Source organism: Sebastes fasciatus, chromosome 15 (assembly GCF_043250625.1).
Source record: "Sebastes fasciatus isolate fSebFas1 chromosome 15, fSebFas1.pri, whole genome shotgun sequence".
Taxonomy (NCBI): domain Eukaryota; kingdom Metazoa; phylum Chordata; class Actinopteri; order Perciformes; family Sebastidae; genus Sebastes; species Sebastes fasciatus.
The window spans coordinates 19145726-19171519 of NC_133809.1; the positions used below are offsets into that span (position 1 = coordinate 19145726).

The window sequence follows — 25794 nt, forward strand, 5'->3', positions numbered from 1 at the left end:
TTTCAAGTTATGTCAAATGTAGGCTATTATATGGCTATTCAAAATGTTCTATATAGCTGTAATTCTGGAAAATTAACGGTCATATTAGCCGCCAAAAAAGAAAAAGTCTAGCGTAAACCCTTTTGCAGATTGCAACCAACTCTCCCTTTCCAAGACTGCAGTAACGCGAGCCGCCGAGTGCAAAACCGTGGTAACGCCGTTCGCCTCGCTCAGAGGTCATCCTTACCATAATAACACTACTTTAGGAGCAACGGAAGTCAGACGGCTGCTAACGGTACCACGGTTTTGCACTCTGTCGCTCACGTTACCGCAGTTTCACAAGCGTGTCGGAGAACTACGGTGGCCTTCAGGTAACGTGAAAGGCTCTCTCTAGAGGCAGTATTTGGTTTGTCCATTCTGGGCTACTGTATAAACATGGCGGAGCAACATGGAGGACTCCGTGAAGAGGACGCCCTCCCTATGTAGATATGAAGGGCTCATTCTAAGCCAACGAAAACACAACAATTCTTAGTTTCAGGAGATTATACACTGATGAAAACATAGTTATGAATATTATATTCCATGTATGTTAATGGATTCCCCAAAATGTTACACACTGTTCCTTTAAACAACCATTAAAAGGGCACATTTGACATTGCATGTGCTGAAGCTGTATTCTGTCACTCTTCACCAGACAGCAGAAAGCTGCTGGTATTTCCAGTTGATGAAGTCCTTGTCATTGCTAATATAATCACCTTGAGGCCCTATCAAAATTCTAATCTCAAATTCTCCTCATTCACTTTCACCCCCATTTACAAAAGGCCACAAGCCCCATTCTTCTCAATAACACTAATATACTGTAGTTTTAATGCTTATTTTGTCTTCAAGCCGCTTCACTTTATATGATAGAGTTCGCAATGTACTCAATTTTATAATGTAATGACTGCAAAACACAAAATAATGACATGCATATTCAATGCATACATTCTGTCCTCGCCTATAACTTGCCGGATATTATGAAGTAACTTCTCCAAAGTACACAACCTGTCACACAACACTTTTTTTGAGTGCCGTTGTGACCTCTGCGCCATGCCGTGTGCATAATTAAGTGAGTTCCAGCTGGTGTGTGGTGCCCTGGGGAACGAGGTGAGAATAAAGCCTGCTGGAGAGAGAATACCCCCCTCCTCCATTTCTCCACCCCACCGCCACCACCATCCAACTCTCTTAGCATGCCAAGTCATGATGAGGGAGCTGCGAGAGCTTCTCAGCTGGATCTGACACACCGGGGAGAGACACTGACAGCCGCGCGAGGAGCAACACAGCAGACTGGAAAAGCCCTGCCAACCGAGCGTGACGGTTGGAAACTTATACTGCTTTGGAGACGTGTGAATGAATCACATTTGCACATACTCGATCACACGCCGACGGGTACCCACAGTCATGTGTGCAGCATGAACACATGCACAAAGACATAAACAGTTGCTTTGAAGCTCCTGGCGATTCTCATCATCGCCAAATCACCTGCTACGTCTAATATTGCATTTCACCGAGGCATCAACTACGTATGTTCTGAAAGAGACATATTCACTGATCCATCTCTTCTGCAAATTGCCATCTCCACAGGAATGCCCTGCAGGGAAAGGCTTTTCTCTACCGCAATAAACAACTGTTTTCCCATTATGTCCTGCAGCTGACAAAAAAATGGCGTTTACACTCCAGTGAAGCCATTTTCCCTTTATCCAATACCTTTCATGTGTAATCCCTGTAATCATTAGTGGCGATGGATTGTGAATGCACTAAAGTTAATTGTTTGAACGTGGAGAAAAGAATCCTATTCACTCAAATCTGGGCTCTCCGTGTTACGTCATTTCGAGAAAAGCCTGCTGAAGGTTAAATGTATGCTAGAGCACATCTTCGTTTTGTTCTGCTAAACGGCTTCTTCGGGTTTCCTCAAGTATGAGGTAACCCATTGAGAGCATTAGCAAGCAATCTGTGTTTCCTGTCAGTAAACATGTAAGCAATCCATTGTAGCGATTAAGACCTTTCACAATAATTCCAACGAACCAGCCCGCGCTATTAAGTCACCTGTGTGCCCACACTGCCCTGTGGATTCATGTGTAATTTAATCACATACCAGGTTTTAGCAGTCTGTTTAGCTCGAGTGGCGACAACACAACAGAGACCCTGTCCTGACGAAGAGGCCCAGAGGTACAGGACTGTACGAAAAGTCCAATTAGCCGCTGCTCGATTGCCCACCCAGCTGGATGCCCCTCAGGGAAACATGCTGACATCCAGAAGTGTCCAACTGCGCTTCACTTTGAACCAACCGCACCCATATGTTGGGATGGAGAGTGTTGATGAGGACGTTTGTCACTTGTTGGGGCCAGTTGAGGATCCCTTATGGTAACTGACGTGGGTGCGATGTGGAGATTTCGGAAATGGGATGGGTCGGTGTGTGTGCGTGTGTCGGCTTAGATTCTCCATCTCCATGGCAACGCAGTGGCAAGAGGAGCTAAGCAATTAAAAGTTTGTCAAGTTCGGCTCCGGCATGGGCAGGAAGCCAGCTTGACTAAATTACAATTACAGATCGAGCTCTTTGGACGAGAGGGATAATCTTGTTGTCAGTGCTTTCTGAGTCTCTCTTTTTTTTTTTTTTAAAAAGAGGAATTAATAAGCTCCCTTCATGCTCCCCAAAATCAAAAGGAGATACTTAAAATCAAAGCTTTGGAGTTGGCACAATTCTTGCGATCAAAACGCAGACGGAAACGCAGCTAAGCTAAGACGGGCTACACTCAAGAGAGCACAAGCCTACCCACAAACCACAGTGACTCATCAGGTCACCTCTCTGTTGATGAAACTCAAGGAGGACAGAAAAAGATCATCTCCACTCTTGTAAATGTCTGTTGTTAGATACTCCACGGGTTGCTAAGGGCTTGAGTGCAGGGAAAACAGGAGTCGGCTGCTCCTCTGAATAGATAGTCCACTCTAAAACAAAGTGGACTGTGCAGATACAGGGGCTACTTTTAAAAGAGACCCTGTCTGCAATGAAGGGCATCAGCAGCCACACATTCAACTGGCTGCATCATAGGGGTGGGAAATAAAACCGACTCACCTATGTATCAGGATTTTTTATTTTTTTAGTCTATGCTTAGGTAGAAGGAAGTTACCGCTTTTATTGTTGTAGTCTGAGTAACGTGATGTCATATCCGTTCTGTATCCATCAACTAAAACAAACTGCAGTCAGCCGCAGCGAGCCGAAACAAAAAAGTAGAAAACGGCAGCGGTTCTGCGTGGATACGACCTGCACCCTCCCATTTTAAATCCAAAGTGGTAAACACTACACATACTGTGAAGTATGGAAACACTTTGGGTTTCTCAAATTGCCAGGAAAAGCAGAGTTAGACCTCATGGCTAAAGCTGCGTGCTAACTCTGTCATGGACAGGAAATGTTATCGTATCATAACGTGCGGTCAAGCCGGCCGTCACTCGTATCTCTGTGGTCAAATCGGCCGACGCTACAACTGTTGAGCACCCATATACTGACATTTATGTTAAATGCATTCAAACGGCCCTGATGGAGCTGACCATGGATGTTTAAAGAGAACGGAGGTAACGGTAAGAGCTAGCGACGGACTTGGCAAAGTTAACGGAAGTATACACGTGTGACTATATCTGGTTTTCAAAATAAGGTGTTAACAAAGAGAACTGTATACAAAATACATATATGGGAATAAGATTGATTGGATTATATTCACCAGGTGTATAAAACATTATATGTCCCTTATAAATTAAATAGAAAATACCACTAATTTGTGAGGGAAATATCTTTATTCTTTGATTTTGGGGTTGCTGGAAAAAAATGCAATAATGACTGACAATGACTGAAATATTTGATTTCAGGACATCTCTGACTACATACATGCTGAAAATAAAACATTTTTATTGTATTAATTTAGATATTTTATAAGTTGCATAAGTTTATGATTTAACTTTTACCCATGGTCTAGTGTTAAAAAGGTCAATAAATCGTAATATCGAATCGCAATTGTTGTAGAATCGCAATGCATATAGAATCGGCACTCAAGTATCGTGATAGTATTGAATTGGGAGATAGGTGTATCGTCCCAGCCCTACTGCGTCAGTAGGCCGATTTTACTCTGCTGTGTAGAAATCCGGTTTTATTGCATGTTAAAAATGAACCGCAGCTACAACAAGCCACAAAAGGTCATTTGCTCCGGAGCGAGGGAGAATCACATTACCTGCAGTTCACTCCTCTGCAAGATTTACCTTGGAGATCATTTCCGAACAGCAATTTACATGCAGGGAGGCTACTTTCACTGCAAACACCGCTCACACCACCTGCATTTTGAGTGCCCGAGGGACTCAGTAAAGGTTCGGATCCTAATAAGGTTCAGTATCCTTACAGCCACTAGTCTGTAATTAGGGAGGAAAAGCAAAGGAAGGCTATTTGCATGTGGAGCAATGAAAAAAACAACAGAGAGGGAGAGGTGGGATCATGAGACAGCTCAGTGTGGAGAAAGCGAACAGATTGTACCGGGTAAAAAGCATCTGCTGCTATCTGCCTTGATTGTCAGTTTCAAAGTAGTTCTTCCCAGAGAGGTTTTTCTATCATTCATCAGCATTTTTCTCCCTAGTCTCTCAGTCACGGGAGAAATCCAAGTCTCGCCTCTAAGTTACAGCGTGTTCACGGTTATGCAAGACGGAGGTAAGCTGCTAAAATGTAAAAGTGGGAATCGACAATGGTGCGACAGTGTCGGGTGAGGCAGTGGATAACACTGTGCTATTCTGAGGATGTGGGTGAGGATGCTCGCCGTTTAAAGCCCCTATGGGGGCCTCAGAATGGGCAAAACTCTCTCTGCTGATGCCAATTTAGGAGCTCAGTGGCTCATGGAAGCCACACTTGGACACCGGTGATTCTGAAGTTCAGTTTGAATCTTTTCCACTTTCTTGATCGATGTATCTTCATTCTGGCTTCATATCTGGGGCACTGCAGCAGCTAATCATGTAATAATGTCTGCAGGGGATTGGTTCGAGGTGGTAAAACCTCAGGACCATCTGTCTATCTTTGATGTTGGCATCGTCCCCTGACGCGCCACTCCTGCCGATCCCGTTCCTTAAGGCCTGGTGGTAATTGGGTTACAGAGAGAGAGGAGAGGGGGCGTCATCAAGCCCAGGTTTGCCTCGTCCCTCACTGGGACCACAAGCCTGTTCTTGATGTCGGAGACACAGGAGACAAACTCTGTCATTGCAGAGTTGAGTCATCTCCGAGGAGAGGAGAGGAGAGGAGAGGAGAGGAGAGGAGAGGAGAGGAGAGGAGAGGAAAGGAGAGGAGAGGAGAGGAGAGGAGAGGAGAGGAGGAGAGGAGAGGAGAGGAGAGGAGAGGAGGAGAGGTTTGGGCTTTAGAAGTCCACAACATAACTCCTTCCTCAATATTTACTCCAGATTCTACTTCATCTGTTGGCGATACACAATCAAAACTAGTCATTCATCTTGCACTTGAATCAATGTGTCCTTCTACTGAAGCGTCGATGAATGATACTTGATAGGCCCGATGCACCCGCAGAAGACATGCAAGCCAGCATCCGGGGCGGTTATTTGAGATGACAAGATGCGTTTTCTAGTAACAGTAAAATGCAAGTGGTGGGCAGGTCCGGCCTCTCTCATCTGCGCTCCACTCCATCCATTACAACACACGCAGATGGTTCTTTAGCCTGTCATTAGTGATCTGTTGAATGGGTAATGCGGGCACGTGTGTGTGTAGCATGTAGAGACACTTTACAGCCCAATGATGCATCACGTCTTAATCGGCTTAGCCAAGTTTTTGATTTAAAGGAATTTTTTTTCATCAGTCTATAACGCCATCTGTTCCTAATTCCTTCTCTCTCTCTCTCGCTCTCTCTCTCTCTCTCTCTCTCTCTCTCTCGGGAGGCAGTTATGCTTCAATCCTCTGCACATTTCATATCTCAGCTCAAAATTATACTGTTTCACAGATGTGTTCCTCATGTGCTCCTATGCAATCAGTGAGTAAGAGTGGCCCATGACCTTTAGATGTATGGATTTCCTGTCATGGCTCCTGGTGTATGAGAGGATTTTTATAGCTCCGTCGTGTATCATTAAGCTCCATCCCCTCCACCTTCCTTTCCACCGCGGTACGACTGTCACTCACACTCTGCTGTAACTGCAGACCTGACGTCCTTATTACCTGTGTTGGTGCTCCCCCGTGAGTGTGGGAATGCTGACAGGCTTTTAGGGGCAAGGCGTGTTACTGTGACAACAGAGGGACTAAGTGAAAAGGGGCTGTTATGAAAGAGAGAGGAGGCGTGGTGGAGCACAGTGGGGGGAATGCGCCTCTGGACCCTCACAGATCTTTAGAAACTCACACAAGCCGAGGCTGCTGTCAAGACAGCGAGCGGCGCATTCGCCGGCAGTTCTGTGTGTAATACCGAGCAGAATCTGGATATTTTTTCTTGGAGCATCATTTCCAAGTCTGGCGAAGGCGCTATGAAAACAACTCTGTTCTCGCTGGGTGACAGATTTCCAATGCTGGCAATAAAGCCTTGTTACTTCCAACTCGCAGGTACAGGTAATGAAATTCGGACAGCTGGGCTGACATGTGGAGGGAAAATCTCATCTCGCAATGCCACGGGGCAGCAGGCAGCGCCACACACCTGTAATGTGCTTTGCTGCCCTCAGTCCCTGCGGGGGTGACTCCTCTTCCTGATAGGGACCTGCAGAGGACCTGTCAGCAGCGCTGGCCTTTGTCACATTGTCATCCTCTCCCTCGCTCGCCACTCGTCCAATTACCATCCTCTAATCGTCTTTTAATGAAAACGATGCAGGCCTGAGGTGACCGGAGGAAGCTCCTACAATTGCATCATACGCAAAACATAATGTGTTTCACAACAGGACATGTTAAAGACCTGTGTTACCTTAAAGGCTGATTGACTGACTGAATGATAGAATCAATAGATAGTAAAGCGAGAGTGGGTGTTTTATGGCGTCAAATCTGTACTCACTGCTGATTGATTATCTATAATGTCAACAGACCACCTTCAGTGCTAGCTAATGCATCACCAGGCAGCGACCAAATATGCTCATAAATCTTTTATTCTTCGACCTCCGGGGAGTCAAAAATGAACCATCTATTATGTCCGTAAAAGCTAGAATTTGCAACCTAACCAGCACACCCCCGTTGAATTATTGAATAAGCTTCCTAGAAAGGGACCGGCCATGCTTTGTGATCTAATATCCTCTCAACATATTTCAAAGTGAAGTGAAGTGTCCTTTTCTGTTTTCATTCCCGGCTGTATGCTATCTGTGCGTGACAGCTGGCTGTAATTTAGCAAGGGTTTCAATCTGCTCGGCCACACCTGCTTTGGGACTTTGCACATCAGAAGTGTCCAGTTATTTTCTCCATAACTGCAACTGCTAAAAGCTCTTCTCGGACCAGGGCTTAGGATATTCCTATCATAACCTATGAATAAAATATCATTAAGAAAGAATAACTAAGAAAAAAACTGCATAAAAAGAGAGAATGGGGAAAATATTGGAATCACTTTCACTACAGCAGTGAAGTTGACTAGAAAAATCGAGAAAATTATGTATTATGTATTATTGAGATAAATCCTTAGACATTGATTGCAAAAAGGCCACAACCTGTTTTATACAAAGAGTTAGCATCTGCTAATGTCCTGCCTCCTTGTAATGCAAGTGCATTTATAATCAATGGATCCTGACGTGCAAAAAGTTCATGATAAAAACTAAAACCTTTTTTTTTTTCATTGAGGCCGAACGTCATACTTTAGAAGATCATACAGTAGTTTAGCTAACAGCATTATTTGGCATGAAGAGAGGATTAAGCTTATCATAGTGTGACCCCAAAACTGATCTGGTGCTTTTCTAAAAAACAAAAATAAAACAGACACAAGCACAGGACAGTTTAATAGGCCGGCCCTCTGTTTAACTGTACACACATAACCAGTGTTGTTGGGCAGTAATGCATCACTGAGTAATGAGTTACAGTAATGTTTAGGGCTGTCCCAGTTAGTCGACTAACACTCATACGATTTTGTCGGCTAATCGATTAGTTGATTTGATCGACAGATCTGTGAAACTGAGTTTCTCCACAAAGAATCACACAAAAGCACCACTTTAAATATTGTGTATACCAGAGATGTGCTTGTAAGATTCCTAGAAATAAGTAATTCAGCATGAAAAAAGCATAAAAAATGACTAATTGACTAAAGAAAACTCAGTCGACTAAGACCAAGACAACAGATAAACTAAGAGGGGGCAGTCCTAGTAATGTGATTACTATTTTCGGTGACATGACTATGACATGGATGCACTCTTTTACGTTCTCCGACTGTGAAAATCTGATGTTTGCACATCACAGATCTAACTATGAAGCAAGGAATCTCTGTCTTTCTGTATCGCCTTCACATATCTCAAGAACCGTCCATCCTATCGACTTCACACTTGGCGAGTGTATTGCTGGGCACCCCATGGAGTGCAGTGTCAAATGTGGTGCAATCTGGACACGCGATACATTCAATATTAATAAACTTTGAATAAACAAGCACACAGCGCTCTGTTCAGCACTGGGGGGAGGGAGGGATTTGCAGACAGTCCAGCCCAGTCCCGCTCTGAGCTGGTGTCTGTATCAGCTGAACTCCATTAAAAAAACAAGGAAGATAAAAACGCGGCTCTAATTACCGACCAAATGTACCGGTGAAATTAGATTCACCATCTTTTCTGAATCTGTCCAGGCATCTCCTGTAATTCGGCAAACACATAATCCACCAAACGGATTGTGTTTAAGTATTATTTTACCGTGTGTATCTGTTAAAATGCGTATATTTGGAGCTGAATAATAATGCAACATATTTTAATTGTTATAACTTGTGAGTAAAATCTGAATCTGCAACGTAACCAGTAACAGTCAGATACATGTAATACTACAATGTTTTCCTCTGAAGAAGAAGTACAAAGTAAGTAGTAGACAGTTGAGTTGCATATTAAGTACAAAGTGCATTGGGGGCCTTTTTTTTTTTGCCTATTGGGCCTTTTCGGGGTACAATGAGTTAGAATAGTAACATGATTCAATGTTTTTCATATCTAAACATCAGAATAAATCTATAGCTGTTAGGGATCCTTTTAGTTGCTTCCCTTGCCTTACAGTGAAGTCTGCCCATGGTGTTTTATTCCCATGAACCACAGTGTATTTCACCGGTGTTTCTGACCGTGAGTAGCCGCGACTTGGGTGTATGATGCAACTATGTCATGGCAGATGTATTGCTCAGGACCCAAGGAACTGCAGTGTCGAGGGTGTGAAGTTGTTTTTATGAGCGGATCTCGAGAAAGCTGCAAGCCGCGACACTACAGGCCAAGCATTCAGCCCGTTCTGAACAGGCATGTATGGAACAGGCACGGTATTAAAACGTGGGTCTCACAGGTAAAACACGAGACCGTTGTACGCTCATAGAGGAGTTTAGTGTGGGGGCGGACGCTCTGCAGGTGCACTGATTGAATAATGTATTTCTCATAGTTGTAGGTAAAGTGTACTGAAGAAAAGACATCAGTAAAATGTAATGTTCAGTGTTCATAAAAAAAAAAAAGCATGAATATATACCCCTCCGAGTCAATGCATTGGTTTGAAGCACCGACTGAAAATCCTGATTCCCGGGACAGCCCTAGCAATATTCAAACCCACAGCCTTTACTGTGGAAACAAATCACACATTTATGAATGTGCATTTGCTCCTTGCTGCCAGCTGTGCTTCCGAAGCGTGGGAATAACCATTTTAGCCCCTTCTCGTGTTACCACCCTACTGCAGCATCGTCACCGCCTCACTCTCTCTCTGTGGCCTCAGCCCGATCGATTCTGATTATTAAGCTTAAAAAGCTCCGCTACTCCCTTCCTACTGTCATTTCCGTTAATGAAGACAAATTTCCATTTAAAGCAAATGCAGTGGTATCAAATTCAAAGCTGGGTGTATTGGAGTGTCTAAATAAATTAGGTTCATGTTGCCTGACACGTGTAAGTGGTTGAGAAGGAAGGTGGGATTATTAAAGGTCTCTCGCTGTGGTGGAAGATATAAGGATACCTTGTTAAAGCGGCAGTAGGCAAGACTGGAGCAAATATAATTAAAAAAAGCAAACGTCACTATATCCTGACAGTAGTGCATGAGACAGGTCATCTGAAAAAAATCGTGTGCCTCTAGGTCCTCCAGTGCTCCTAACGGCATCTGCAAGATTTCACAGCCCGGAAGACAACAACCAATCAGAGCCGAGCTGGAGCCTTGCCGTCTCTGAGCAGCTGTCAATCACTCGTGAACTCTGATCAAACGGTCAAACTAGGCAGCATTGATCAAATATGAATCAATATTCTGTTACTGTAATGCCTATTTCTCTCCTCAAAGGTTTTCAGAAACAAGTTTGTGACCTGGCAGCCATGTTGAGATCAGTTGAGGAAATACCAAGCACCGCCCACCAGCCGGAGCACACTTTCTCATTTTACAGCTAAACAGTACACTACAAGATGTTTCTGAAAACACACGAGAAATAGGCATTACAGTAACAGAATATAATATGAATTCATGTTTGATCAGCGCTGCCTAGTTTGACCGATCGGAGTTCGCAAGTGATTTACAGCTGCCTCCGTTAAATGAACAGCCAATAGGAACGCTCTCTCTCTGAAATGACCTGTGATTGGCCAAAGTCTTCCGTCACGGGCTAGATTTTCTAAAGCCTGAAAACAGAGCCATGAGGAGGTGCAGAAGTCTAGTTTTCTCTCAGAACACTTGAATTACAATATGCTGAAAGGTCATTATGGAAGTTTTGTAGTTATCAGCTGTAACCGCCGTATGAGAGCACTACAGAGCAGCGGTCGTGAGCTAGCCAATGGGGAACGCTACTCAAACGCGCACTAAAAGCACGGATGTCAACAAAGCGCAGAGAAGCTCGGATTACAACACCCACAGAGGAACTTAATTCTCTTACTCAACAATATCTTTACATAGCTAATAGTTGTTTGCTGCTATATTAATACTCTGGATATCATAAGGAGCACTTTTAAGCGCAGGTTCAACATTCATCAAGCCAAGCTCAAAAAGACCTGAGTCAAGGTTCGGCATAACTCCCTCACTGAGGTTTTCCTCTCACTTAGTTTGATGAAAGTAATCACGGCTTTGTTATGGATTTGGCCTCTGCCGTATGAGTTATTGACGGAGCAATTGGAGTGGAAATGGGAGTCGGCACACAGCAAGGTCTTCCACAAGGACATTTCTATTATTTTCAAGCCGAGGAGGAAGAAAGAGGAAAATCTGCCACTGATTATCTAACTCACTCACAAAATAATGTCAAACAGTCCCAGCCTCCATAACGTCACAAATTCAGTATGAAATCTCCCCGCGCACCAGAGGATAACACTGTCACTCTTGACGAATGGGCTGCTTTATGACTGCGGCTGTGACTAAAGCAGACAAACACACAAGGACAGTCATTTGTCCAATTAATTTCTAAAGGTTGGGGAGTCGTAGTGACAGTGTACAACTTAACTTGAGAAACCCCAAGAGGCAAAGCGACAGGGTGGTCTGAACTGAACTCAGGTTGGGGATGTGGTTTGGGGGTGCAGGTCCACGCTCTGGAGCGAGGCCAAATGGTCTGGTCTCTCCTCTGAGGGCTGTTTAGTCAGACTGGCTGGCCATGGTGATTAACATTTGGGGCCTGGGTGACTCATCCCTGCTTCAGCCTCAACCCAGAGACAATTACAGGGAGTCACACCACTCCAGCAACAGACACTCCATCATTACCTGTGGTTCAACAGTGCACAGATGACACTCTGTCCCTCTTTGTCCGTCTCCCGCTCATCTGAGTCAGACCTCCTATTTTAAGGGGAAATCATTGTTATCTATCAACCTATCAGATGTGTCTGTAAACAATACAAACGGTAGTGATGGCAGATGGTGCTGCGATTACCGTACATTGGTAAGGTTGTTCAGGGTATTTAATTTACAGCCCTCATTGTGTGACAAGCTCTGCTGTATTATGCTCTTTGTCTTTGTCGGAGGTAATTAAAAGCCATTTGAATGTCATGTGTGAATGACTGAGACCAGATTCTTCTGTTATTTTTCATTCTCTGAGATCTTCTTTTAGTTAGAGTAGAGTAGAGAGAGAGAGAGAGAGCGGTCTAATGAGGCATTCAAAGATTAAAATATGACATATCTTGTAATCGGGCAAGTGGCGCGCAGCCTTTCTTCATCAGAGAAACCATACTTCATCAGCTGTATTCAGCATATTGAGGACATTCTCATCACCGGCTGGCCTGCCAACTCGAGGATAAAATGTACCATCAACAAAAAGAAACTGTCAGCAGTGACAAAATACTCCCTTTTCTTTGATTAGCAGTGTAGTCGGAGTGAAAAATGGGACATGGGGAGGAGCGCTTCTAGACAAGATCCCCGGAGGTTTGAACAAGTCGGCGTTAACGTTGCAGCTGAAATTGAAGCACGAAGAAAACGGAGTTGTAAAAGAGGAAGAGCCGAGCAGAATCCAGAGGGTCAGATTGTGAAAATAACATGGCACTGCAGTGAGATGCAGCCTTGTATCTGAAAAGTGTCAGTTAGTTTTCACTAAATGTGAAAACTCTCCACCGAGGATCATTCACAGTGTTTCTTTTAATGCTCCTTTTTAAAGTTGTTACTTTGCAGGACAAATGAACCATCTGCTCCTGCACCCTTAATGCTCAATCAACTATTAAATTTCCATCAGCCGAATTGAGTAAAAGCAGACTTAGGGCTCGTTCTGAGCATCCCCTGCACGCACAAATGATTTGGTTAGCCACGTTAATGACCTGTGCTCATCAGCCTTGGATGCTACTGCACCCTTGAAAACTAGATCAGTTCACAAAGTTAATCCATCTCCACGGCTTAATGACGCAACAACGGCCGTAAAATAAATAAATAAATGGGGGCAGAAAAGCTTAATACAATTACAAAGTAAACCTTCAGTAAATATGTTTTGATATTATGAAAGGCATGTATTAGAAAAGGGTTATAGATGTGTAAATGGCACACGTCTTTAACCTAAAATCATAGCTCCAGGTTACTGATCATATTGATACTGAAAATTTTCCCTGAATTTTTTTTAACGCTATTGGTATTCTTTACTAAGAAGCTCGTTCCTGGAAAGTATTTATGCTGTTTGTTTTGTTTGTCACAGTTCACCTGAAGCTGTAAAGCAGCATTCAGCACAGTTGATGATGTAATTTTAATTGACTGCCTCCTGGGCTTAATCCAACTTTTTAAACAGAATCTACTCAGCAGATGTCTCCTGTCGGGGTCATACACGTCTCAGTGGTTTCTATCGTCTTCTCCATATTCCCTGTTTGACATCATTCCCGACCTAGCATGGCTCAGTCTGGCCAACTCCATACACTACTGACTTTATGAGTTCGACCTGAAGTCCTCAGGCTACACTTATGAAGAGTGTGTAGTGTCATCAGGGATATTGTGGCTTCTACTATTACTTTCTTCTCCTTTCTCATTACTATGATCTTTCAACTTTTGTTTAATGTTTCCTATTGTTAACTTTGCTTTAATCACTTTGCTCTTCTTGTATTGATTCCCTCCTGGTGGGAACGTAAAGAGATAGTTTGAGTGTTTAAGTGGGGTTGTATGAGGTACTTATCCGTAGCCAGTGTATTACCTGCAGTAGATGTCGGTCTACATGCCCCCAGTTTGGAGAAAAAGACGAGAGTTATAAGTAGTATTAGTAGTACAAAAAGTCCACCGTCCACGCCTTTTCCAGCTTAAGTGTACACTATATTTACAATATTTACACCATTTCACCTTGCCATCAGACAGCCTTTTCCGACGGGGAATTGAAGCCGTTGTATCCATTAGGGCTGTCAAAGTTAACGCGATAATAACGCCTTAACGCAAATTCGTTTTAACGCCATTAATTTCTTTAACGCAATATCACAACTTGCGATTTTTAGGTTGTACCAGGCTCAGTTTTAAAGCTAGAGTGAAGATACTGGTATCATATGAAACAAGAAAAACCCAAGGAATCCATTGGTACCAACCATGTCACACTAGCTTGTCGGGAAGGAGGGTAAATAACGCTAATTTTGGTGAGGAAAAACTGCCATGGCCATTTTCAAAGGGGTCCCTTGACCTCTGACCTCAAGATATGTGAATGAAAATGGGTTCTCTGGGTACCCACAAGTCTCCCCTTTACAGGCATGCCCACTTTATGATAATCACATGCAGTTTTGGGGCAAGTTATAGTCAAGTCAGCACACTGACAGCTGTTGTTGTCTGTTGGGCTGCAGTTTGCCATGTTATGATTTGAGCATATTTATATTTTTAATGCTGAATGCAGTACCTGTGAGGGTTTCTGGACAATATTTGTCATTGTTTTGTGTTGATTTGATTTCCAATAATAAATATATACATATATTTGCATAAAGCAAGTGTATTTGCTCACTCCCATGTTGATAAGAGTATTAAATACTTCCGTACTCCTGTCTGCTTCTCCAAGCTGGGGGTGTGTTGACCGTCATCTACTGTAGGTAAAACACTGAGTATGGATAAGCACCTCATACAACCCCACTACAAAACACCCCAACTATCCCTTTAAGGTAAGTGCAGTGTAGGTATCTAATTATTATCTCTGTTACTGTGAATGCATCTATTTAAAAAGTGTGACAAAACCATGTGGGACTGTAATAGCTTGCTCTCTTTTTACATCCTATTTTTTACTAATTCAGTGTGTCAGCACTACTGCAGGGCTCCAGTTTGCCCAGCGAGTCACTGCTGTCAGACTGTCGGAGTGTCAGCCCAAGGAACCGAGGACCAGCAGCTTTTTAACACACTAATGTCAGAGCCGGTTCCAATAACCCATTAGTATTTACTGTGCATGATGACACAAGAGTTTATTCTTAATTAGCATCATCAACAACAGCTTAACTGAGCACCAGTTTCCTCGCTGATGCTATTACACGTCAACCCGAAGACAGTTAATGGAAACTTTATCCGATATGGAAATCCTCTCCGAGTCAATTGCTGTATTTGTATCCATATTTCTAGTATTTTCATATAATCCGCTCTGCAAGGGGTGCAGTGAGCTCCCTCAGTGTCCTGCAGAGATGCCGAGGTTATAGTACAGTAGGAGGCATTTAAGGCAGACTCCATCCCTAGTGCGACTCCAAGCAGCCGCTTCAGCATACGATAAGTGGGAGGCTCAGCGGGGTTTGGGCAGCATTTAGAAGCGGGACACAGTGGTGCCAACCACAAAGCTCCCTATTAACATCACCCCTATGCATGCATATGCAGCTTTACACTTCAATCCCAATAAGGAGCACAGAAACACTGACTGGCTGCATTATTAAATGTGCTCCTTTAAGAGCACACTGCCAGCAATGTGCAAACAGGGAGAGAGACCAGGAGAGGCACTGGCACAGGAAGGACTTTCCTCACTGGAGAAAAGCCTTTTATTTCAGTCACAGTGATTCTCTATGGATGAGGTCAATAATCCTGTCAACACAGTGCGCAGGCTGCCAAAACACTGTGAATTATTATCCAATTATGATTCGTTTTTCAGTGGACTTCCAGGATTTTCATGTGTTGGTCCTTCTGCTCAACGGGAAAGAAGACCAACACATTTGGTTATATAAGAGATGGAGCTTTACACTGTTACTGTTGTTTTATCTTATTGACCCAACTAGAAAAGCAGCAACCCACACTGGCACTTAGCATACAGTACAGGCACACATGCTTCAGCGTGACCCTGATGGTTCAGCCCATACCAGCGTGTCAGATAAAGGCAAGTGGAGACGGTGTTAAAACGGTCATACATGATAAAACACTGGGAGAACTCGTCCCCTACAGCTGCAGAAGCGATATCCAGAGCGCTCGGCTGGACTGTGCTATCTTAAGTGCACACCGGAACAGCGAGTAGTGGCCCATAGACACCTCGGATGGAGGTTAGACTTAGAAGAGGAGAGATATACCCTCCATGGGCCCCAGGGGCACTTCAGAGAGAGAGGAGAGAGTGACTCATGGGGCGGCAGCAGAAAGACAGGCAGGAAAGCTCCTTTTTGACCAGCAGAGCTAGAGCGATTCAGTGGCTCTTCAAACCCAACCAGCTGCTGTGGAAGGCGAATGGATGATGTGGGAAGTTGCTGTTTACAGTAATTTCATCTTCTCCTGCCACTCGAGGGAGATTCTCTCTGGTAGTGTGATTGCAGTAATTTTATACATATTTCCAGTGTGTCCATATCATCCGCACTGTAGGAGTGGCGGGAACTCCCTCTGTGTCCCGTCTATAAATCATCCTAAACCAAACCAGCTGACAGTCACTGCTGTGGACGGTGTGGGAGGCTCAGGTTGGCATTGACAGTAATTTCATCTTCTCCCATCACTCAGGCTAGGTTAGACTCAAAAGCTCTCCTGGAAAGGTGTGATGATAACACCATCATGTAGCACAGCACTGTAATGTTCATGTAAATGTGATTTCAAAGATCTGTCCAGCTGCCTTACAAACGGTGTTATATTAAGGCATTAAAAGACGTCTTTTCTTTATAGCCTTTGTTTTTTTCCCTTAAGTCCTTCTTTCTTAACATTTAGAAGCACACATGGATATAAATACCAAGTGATGAAGAAAATGTGCTGGATATGAATAAATGAATGGGGGGGGATATGATGTCTCAGAGGAGCAGATATTTTTCCAAAGATGGAATGCTTGAAATGAGCTTCAATTATTAATTAGCAAGAAGCGGAAGAAAGGCAGAAAAAGGGAAACGGTGGGGGAGAAAAAGAAAGGGATTAGGTGGTAAAAACATAACAAGACTAGCAGCACTGTGAGGTGGTACAGTATTTAGCCACAGCCGTGCTTTGAACTAAATGCTAATATTACCATGCTAACATGCTCATAATGACAATGTTATAACCATAGACTGTATATAAGAAGTGGACGTAGTCACCGTGACATCACCCATTGGTTTGTGGACTACGGTTTTGAAGCCTTGAGTTCGGCATTTCGTCCGTCGTCATCTTGGTTTTTAGCCGTCGCCATTTTTGCTTTTTGGCTTTCGCCACCTTGGCCAGCGACCAAAATGTTACGATTAACTTTCATGAACTGAAAACGCACTGTGAAAGGGTGAAAGTTCTAAGACGAAAACACCCAGACCGGACAACGCCGTGGTAGTGACCGGTCATTCACAAGGACAGTCTCACCCCTGTTTACAATGTTTACTAGAGTAAGGTCGATTTCAAGTTTCGCGGGTCCTGTCCGGTGTATGAGCTCACACCGGTTTGATTTTATGCCAACCGGTTGGACCGGCATTTGTCATTATGACACATTCTTGCAAATTGAAAAGTAGCCGACATCAGCAACCTGTGCCGTCGGCGTCACGGCGCTAAATCCAGCTTGTATTGCATTAGTAATAAGCAATATGATGTGATTATGGTAATATTATGTTTGTTTATAAAGGGACTAACGTGTCTGACAGGCCGTGCGCATCTGCTGAGTCGAGGCCGTTGAGTTCGACATAACACCGGCAACATGAAGGAGACCAAATTTCAGTGGAAGGGGGAAGGGGCGTAGGACGCACTTTGTGTTTGTTTACTAGAAAGTCCATGTGTATTTTGGGGTGATGAGACAAGACAGGTTTCTGTTAGCCAGTGCAAGCCCGACGGCCCGTAAAGTTAGGAAGTGTGCGGTCGAGAGACATGAGGAGAGAGGGAGCGAGCGTGTGACTGACAGTGGGTATGAGTAGTAACGTTACAACTGTGAATGTAGCAGTGCAGTGTCTGTACAGTTTGGACTGTCAGTGAATAAATGCAACAACTCCTCAAGACCCAAGTAGTAAAGCCAAGTTCCCGTGTCTTGCTGGCCACCTGCTGATTAAAGTGGAGGGGGTTAGCCCCAAAGTTAGCGACATTGAGTCGCCCCCTGCTGGCTGTTGGAAAGAATGCAAGTTTAAGGCACTTCCGTATTGGATTCACTTTTCAGACCCGGAGGTTGCCGCCCGGTTATAACATGCTAATGTTTAGAAGGTAACATTTTTACCACCATCGCAGTTTAGCGTGTTGGCATGCTAGCATTTGCTAATTAGCACCAAACACAAATCTCAATGCGGAGTTAGCCAGCAAGCTATACTGAGAATGCTGAGCTAAAAAGTAACGGATAGTGCAACTGTGGCTCTGGAGGCAGAGCGTAATCACAAGGTTGGTGGTTCGATCTCCAACTCCTCCTGTCCACATGTACAAGTGTCCTTGGGCAAGACACTGAGCCCCAACTGACCCCTGCTCCTGATGTTCAGACCGTCATCTTGCATGGTAGCTTGTGTGAGTGTGTGGGGGAATGAGAGGCGAATCGTTAAGCCCTTTGGATAAAAGTGCTATATAAATACAGCCATTTACCAAAATCAATGTAACGGAGCATCTTGGGTTAGCCTAAGTGAGCAGATTTGATGAGGAAATAAGGAGAAGCATGTCCAGCAGCAAACAGCTTCTTTATTTTTCTCTAACAAATATCAAAAGGGGAAGTCTGCCAACAAAACCTGCCTTACAGTAACCCAAGCAGGACGCATCGACCAGAAATGTAAGGACAAAAGAGAAGCCTGCCCCCGTCAAAGGATCACCAGGTCAGCAGGATTCATCCTTTGACAACTATCAATATCTGTACAAAAGTTCATGGCAATCCATCCAACACTTAGTGAGACATTTCAGTCTGGACAAAGTGGTGGACTGACCAACCCACAGATGGACATTGCCATCTCAAGAGTGAGGCTAAAAGGTGGATTTTCAGTACTGATTTATATTACAGATGGACCTTTTAGAGCACTACACTTTTACATCAATTTACAAAACAGAGAAAATGTAGTGTATTAAGCTAGAAAATAACACATTTGCAATTGTCAACCAATCTGTATTCTCTGCTAATAGAGTGCTAAAGCTTACACACACCCAAAGGCCACTGGCACCAAGTAGTGTCTTTGAACTTCCCGGCATGGCTCATTACTAATATTTACCCACTAATGGCTCCTAAAACTCATCTGGATAAAGGTTTTTGTGTGATTGCACCACTATGGTTATAATACCCGCCTTCAGGTATGAGTTGACTGCCAAGAATTATCCAATCAAACATTTAATGACCTGAATAAACGGAGGAGGGAGTTCAACAGGAATCCTTAACTCTCCGTGGGTGGGATGGGAGTGCTTTGGTCCTTCGGCGACAATTAACTGTGTGTGTGTGTGTGTCAAAAACCATTGCAGCCATCGCAGCTCGGAAGAACTGCAGTCTTGGCCCCCAAGTCAAAGAGAGGAAAAAGGGGAAGACACACACACGCACTTAGGGACGAGAGATGTTAGCTATTAATAGTTTTTGAGCTTTACCCCATCCGAGCAGTAAAGTGGACTCTCTCCTTAAGCTTAATTGCATTTCCCGGCACAGTAGCGCTTCTCATCAATGGTTTGAGTTTTTGTGCGTCTCTTGGTGCCAATCCTATTCATCTACCCCGCCGTATTCTGTCTGCTAAGCATGCCAAACATAGCAAGGAAAAACACAACCGTAACGGGTAGTGTGTGCATTAAAGCGGCATTAAGCTTGTGTATGAATTCGTGTGTGTGTGTGCATTTACAGTACGTTTGCAACCTACTTCTGTTTCGACCAAAAGTTCTCGAGGCAATAAGACGTCCTGTAGTTATTGGATTGTTTTGCTTCGCTTCCTCATTTTCGTGGGAGGAGAGAGACAGAGCAAGATAGTACTGCAGCACCTACACTGCATGGACAGAGACAACCTCCTCCCCTCCCGGGCACTCAGCCTCCCTAATGGCTAAATACATCACATTCACCTTCATCTAACTGCCTACACAGTTAACTTAACAGTTTTGCAACAGATAGGGCCCTATAAGTAAAGGCGTTTAAACCCATACATTTCACAATAGATGCTGCCCACACTTTGAAATATTGTTATCTCTTGACTAGCCTTTTGCTCCTTGCAGTAAGGTGCTGATGTCTTCCAGCTGACAGGGGCTCAGGCCTTTGGGATGAGGCTGCCAGTGTTTTCCCAGGCGGCCGAGCATATTGGTGGCCATCTGCCTCTCTGCAAGCAGCGCCTTCACACTGCGCCAGCCTGCCCACCCACAGAGTCCAGAGGCCATGGGCGCTCTGCCCTCAAAGACCCAGCACCTCTCTATTGTTTGGCCCTATTTGACATCTTCAGCTAGTGAGTCGAACGGAGAGTAAAATATAAGAAACTAAATCTGTTAAATGAAAGGTCAGGTACCACATTAAGACCAACAATATTTGCTGTCAAATTATTATATTCTTTGTATGCGAATGCTTTTTTTTTCTTAACCAGCTACTTTGTATCCTCAGCTTTCTTCCTCAAAAGCTTCAAATCAAAAAACACTTTTCAAAGCGGCAAGGGCCAAAAGAAAAATCCTGTCCCTCTCAGAATCATCTGTCTGCTGTCACTGCGTATGACTAAAACATGAAATGATGAATATTTCCTCAGGCAGCATCCTGACAAGCAAAAACTAGCCTCTTAAATGCGTTGCCTCCAGGCATGTGTAGCGTTACATAATGAAGCTCCGCCGTGAAATCTGTGAAAATACCCGGTTTTACTTGCAACTACAGTGTGTTCTCTCTGCAGCGTGACAGCTTCCAAGAATACACGGAGGATAATGACAAAATTGAATAAACAATGAAAGCATGTAGAACAGACCCACATGCGGTACACAAATATTTTTTGACGGCAATGCGACGCCTGCCATGAAATCCAAGGCATCAGGGAGAGAAGCCATTTGTCTCACGACGGTCGTACTTGTTATTTGATTATTGTTGATCATTCCCGGATTCCTGGCAGAGACTTTAAGAGACTGGAAATGCCCTCTGCTACCTAACAGGTTGAGTAATTTACAGTAGACGAGTGAATTATTGCTGGCAGTGCACTTCCACTGCCTTTTATGCTGCCAACTGCTGACGTGTGACACTCTGTTCAGAGCACACAATCCCAGTAGCATCATTATCAGAAGTAGCGCGAGAGATTTATCAAGTTTCCGAGTACAAAGGAGGTCCTGACAGTTTTTTCCGGGTGAGCTGCAGATTTGAGGTGTTTACTACGAATGTGGAGGTTTGCAGGAAATTCTTCGAGTTGTCACCGAGCCCTAAACGCCGCAGTGACACATACTTAACAACACGCCTGAAAGAGAAATTTCACCACTGACGCAGCCGCTGTCAACAATTATTTCACATCTCGTCTCGGCCCATCCCCTCCACTAATCTGTTTATAAATGGACAATCATTAGGAGCGGGATGAAACAACAGATTTGGGACAGTGGGACAGGATCTGTCAACTGCGGCCTGCTTATAGAACACTTTATTTTTTACCGTAATCAAGACAGCAGGCTCGAGGGTATAGTAGCAGTGGATCCCATGGTTTAAGTCTGATCAAAAGAAGCTTCTTTTTTTTTTTTTTAAGTGGGCTGTCAGAGTACTGGCAGAGAAATAACGAGCTATTCGTCGGTTGAAGAGGAGTAACCACCCCCTCACTGGCCGTTCCCAATCCCGGCCCTCGAGAACCCAGCTACTTCCTCCCAGCCGAACATTCGCGTAATTAGCCACCGATACTGCTCACCCTATCCAATCAAACAGCAGCTATTGAAAGTGAGGCACCACGGGGACGAGGTAATTACCCTCGACACTAAAAGGAGCTCTCACTGCCCGAACCCCTCGCTGACAGGATTGAGAGCTTATTAAAACATTGGAGGGCTGAAGTTTGCCAGGGTGATGGTATAGTACAGTGGCAGGAGAGATAAGAGTTGAGCTTGTTTCAAGATGGTTGAAAGAGAGGCCTCCTGACACCTGAGTGAGTGGTAGATACACACTGATACGGACTAGCGGGCTGTCAGGACTGTCTACGGGGCATTGCCTGCAGTTTCTCCATTCATACAGGCCACATACTGTAGCACACACACATAAGAGTCAGCCTTACCTTTCTGTAGACGATCATATTGGGGGAGTCCTCCTCTGGATCAGTAATGCCCACGCCTCCCTGGTCTCTGGACCCCTCCGCCATTTTAACTCAGTCCTGTCGAAGAAACAGATGAACCGCATGAACACGTCGCCCCCAGCATCGTCTGGACTGGTGGAAGGAACACAAAGTGACGACTCGATAAACATCAGTCAGCATTTCTATTTTCCCCCGGGAACCCAAATTCCTCCAGCTTTTATCGTCATGACATTCAGCTGCCAAAATGTATGCTGCTGTCTCGTAAAGGAGACACCCTGTCACAGTGGGGACAGATAAGAGAGCTAAGGTAGGCTGATGTAAGCTGAATATTAACCAAGCTGCAAAGTCAAATCTTGAACGTACAATAATGCAGCAGTGATTCCCAACCAGGCAGCACTTCTGCAGTTACCATGAAAGATTGTGGAGTATTTTAAGTTAGCTGTAATACCTGAACACTTGAGTGTGAAAGTTTGATAGAATAGTAATAGATTAAAGTAGAGCTGCAACAATTAATCGATTAGTTATCAACTAATCGATTAATTGCTTCTTAAATGTGATTATTTTCTGGTTTCTTTACTCCTCTATGACAGTAAACTGAATACCTTTGAGTTGTGGACAAAACAAGACATTTGAGGACGTCATCTTGGGCTTTGGGAAACACTGATCAACATTTTTCACCATTTTCTGACATTTTATAGACCAAACAACTAATCGATTAATCAACAATGAAAATAATGGTTAGTTGCAGCCCTGGATAAATGATTGAAATAGATAGCCAAAAGTAATAAATCAACTGCTCAAACAGTTAGCTTAAGTATGGATAAATACAACGCTAGTCGAAATAGCTAAATTTAACTTGGAAAAATGGTTGAAATAGATAACGTTAGCTAAAAGTTGAAATATTTAACTGAAGGTAGGGTTGTCCCGGATACCATTTTTTGAGCTTTGAAGCTTTGGTGAGTAAGCAGCATGTTCTTCTGTCTGTCTGTCTCCATCTCCCCCGTTTCAGTGTCTGGGACAGTGCCGCTGCCGCACTACTGTACACACGCACCTCTACACACAACAAACAGCGATATCCGTCTGAGAATAACTAATAATAATTAATATAACATATATATATATATATATATATATAAAAACAAAGCATTCGAATAGTTTGTTTATCGCGGTCGAAGCTTCGAAGCATTCGGGTCAGCCCTAAATGAAGGTAATGGATAAATGGTTGAATGGTTCAGCCACTCTACATGGTAGTAGTCCAAATGCAAACTTGACGACACTGACAGTTCAATTGTATGAAAAAAAAATATTGCAACAGTATCCACTTTTGTGTAATCAATACTGTCAAATAACATCCAATTAAAAATCAATTCAAATGAACACAGTTTTGGGAACTGCTGCAGTACAGTATCGGCTCAGGGGAGTCAGGATGGCAGTAATTATGTATACAGCACAGATGTGGCTGTGAGGAGATGAGTCATCTTTCTTTACAAGAACACTGATGTTCATAACGAATGAACCCTCACTGAGGTGGTGATACTGACAGTTTAACTGTGGTCAATGCGAGCCACTATGTTTGTTGTCGTCTTCATGCTAAGCGTTGACTCCATTAGCCGCAATCACATGATGGTTACCTCTGATTTGCCTGCACTTCGCCACATTAACTACCCTCAGGCTTCATGCTTTGAGAGCTGCTGTTAAGGGATTTATTTACAACCCCTAACACAGTCCCCATCACTTTCTTTTGGCTGTCTCCCCACTCCCTCCCTCCCTCCCTCCCTCACTCCCTCTCTCTCTCAGGAGAATTAATTCTGCTTAACTAAGGATTTCCATGACCTGCGCTGACGACTGGGCTTCAACGAGCACAGTGGATACAGATAGCATTTCATGACAGGCACACATGAGCGGGCACAATAAGAAACCTTCATACATTAACTGAATTAGTAACGCTCGTCTTGCCAAGGGCCGGCCGCTAGCAAGGGATTTGGAGTAGTTGAATTATGTAATTGTAGCCGTGCAATGTTACAAGTCTGAGCAACTGCAGATAATGGCTCTGGTGGAGAGAGGGGACAATTGAAATTGTTCAAATGCAGAGTACCACCGGCTTGCACAACAGCAGACATGTAAGGTGGCTTTGTCACCATAGTTGAACACTTTAATCTATTCCACCGCGGAGCGTGGTGATGCGCATGAGTGAATAAGTAATCATCAGCTCGCGCCTTACTGTTTGTTATTGCCACCAGAAGTGCGGAGTGCAGCACTCCCCATTGGCCAACACGTCGGTGCTCTTTTTAGAGTCTGAGCACATTAGACAGCTAATCTTTGCGTCCGCCTCAAGGGTCGTATAGATGGGCAGGCAGTATGGATTGCATAGCACCTGCTTAAAAAACAATAGTGAGCCAATAGCTCCCTTGTGGACAGGAAGCTGTAATTCTAGAGAACAACTTCCTCCCAATTGAGCTGCTTGAGCATGCAAATCTAACTCCACAGAGAGGCCGAGATGTTAATTGAAAGCTTGTGTCTAAGTGAAACGGATGCAATACGGAGAGTTGCTGATCAAGACGGACAGAGGGCACCAACATGTACAGTACATGTGTGCGCCTCTGCACATGCACAGCCTCAAATCCAAGCAAACACCAATTTATGAGGAGACAAACACAAAAAGGACACTGCACACACTCGTATTCACAGGGCAGAACCCCCCCCTGCAACGGCTCAGGTAAACAAGCCAATAGACGCCCAGTCAACTGAAACAAACTGAATAAACTGCCAAAGAGTTCACAACCGCGCTCCAGATACACATTGTGATCGTGAGTCTCCCAAAACCACGCCAGCCTAGTGCAACGCAACATCATTCTGTGACACCTCACAGTTGCCAATACTGAAGCATTCATTACCTTAGAAACAAAATAATGCCTGGTCCACTCTGCTCCCCCGGTTGGCTCCCCCTTAGCAACAAGCAGCAGGCAGGTTCATGGTGTAATTGGCAGAGGGGGGGTGGGGGGAGAAGGGGATGAAGAAGACAGGGTGATGAAAGCAGTGAAGCAGCGAGAAAGAGAGGGAGAGAGAGAGAGAGAGAGAGAGAGAGAGAGAGAGAGAGAGAAGCTGGCTGGTCACTGCAGTATTCCTCTATTCCTCCTCATCCTCTTCTTCTTCTTCTTCTCTCTTCACAAGTCCTGCCTTGCCCCGGCAGTTCAGGAGATCCTCACATGTGTGCACCTCGTTCATTCCCCCTCTCTCCCTGTCCGCATGTGCTCGAGTCTGAGCGAGAGCGAAAGAGTGAGTGTGTGTGAGAGAGAGAGAAAGAGAGAGTGAGAGGGAGAGAGAGAGAGAGAGAGAGGCAGGGAGATGCTGTGCAATAGAGAGGCAGATCAAGTTGGAAAAGGGGGAGGGATGAAGGAATTAGAGAGAATATAAAGAGGAAAATAGAGGGAGGAGAAAGACAGAGAGCGAGGATGTGTGTGTGTGTGTGTGTGTGTGTGTGTGTGTGTGTGTGTGTGTGTGTGTGTGTGTGTGTGTGTGAGAGATGTGAATACACAGCGTAGAGGAAAGGAGGACAGAGAGATGCACACTGCAGCAGCGCCCACTGATGCTGAAAATGAGAAACATTTCATTAGGAGGATATTGAAATGCTAATATAAAAACGAGTTACTGTTACTGAGCACACACACAGACACGCACACACACACACACAGAGATGCAGGCTATAAATATATATCCAAGACTCTTTGAACAAGCAACCTCAGAGATAACGCTTTTCAATTTCCATTCAAA

General features: G+C 44.2%; 1 protein-coding gene across 3 annotated transcripts in view; it reads right to left on the reverse strand.

Moving 5' to 3' along the window:
* The window catches only part of LOC141783441 (regulator of G-protein signaling 6-like), a 52777-nt gene that overhangs the window by 24473 nt on the left and 2510 nt on the right, over positions 1-25794 (reverse strand). For all 3 annotated transcript variants that reach the window (XM_074660751.1, XM_074660750.1, XM_074660749.1), the window contains exons 2-3: positions 24918-25612; positions 22006-22101 (exon numbers count right to left, since the gene is read on the reverse strand). In XM_074660751.1, coding sequence (XP_074516852.1) covers positions 22006-22089 — 84 coding nt within the window. In that variant the 5' untranslated portion in view covers positions 22090-22101; positions 24918-25612. The remainder of the gene's footprint in view (positions 1-22005; positions 22102-24917; positions 25613-25794) is intronic.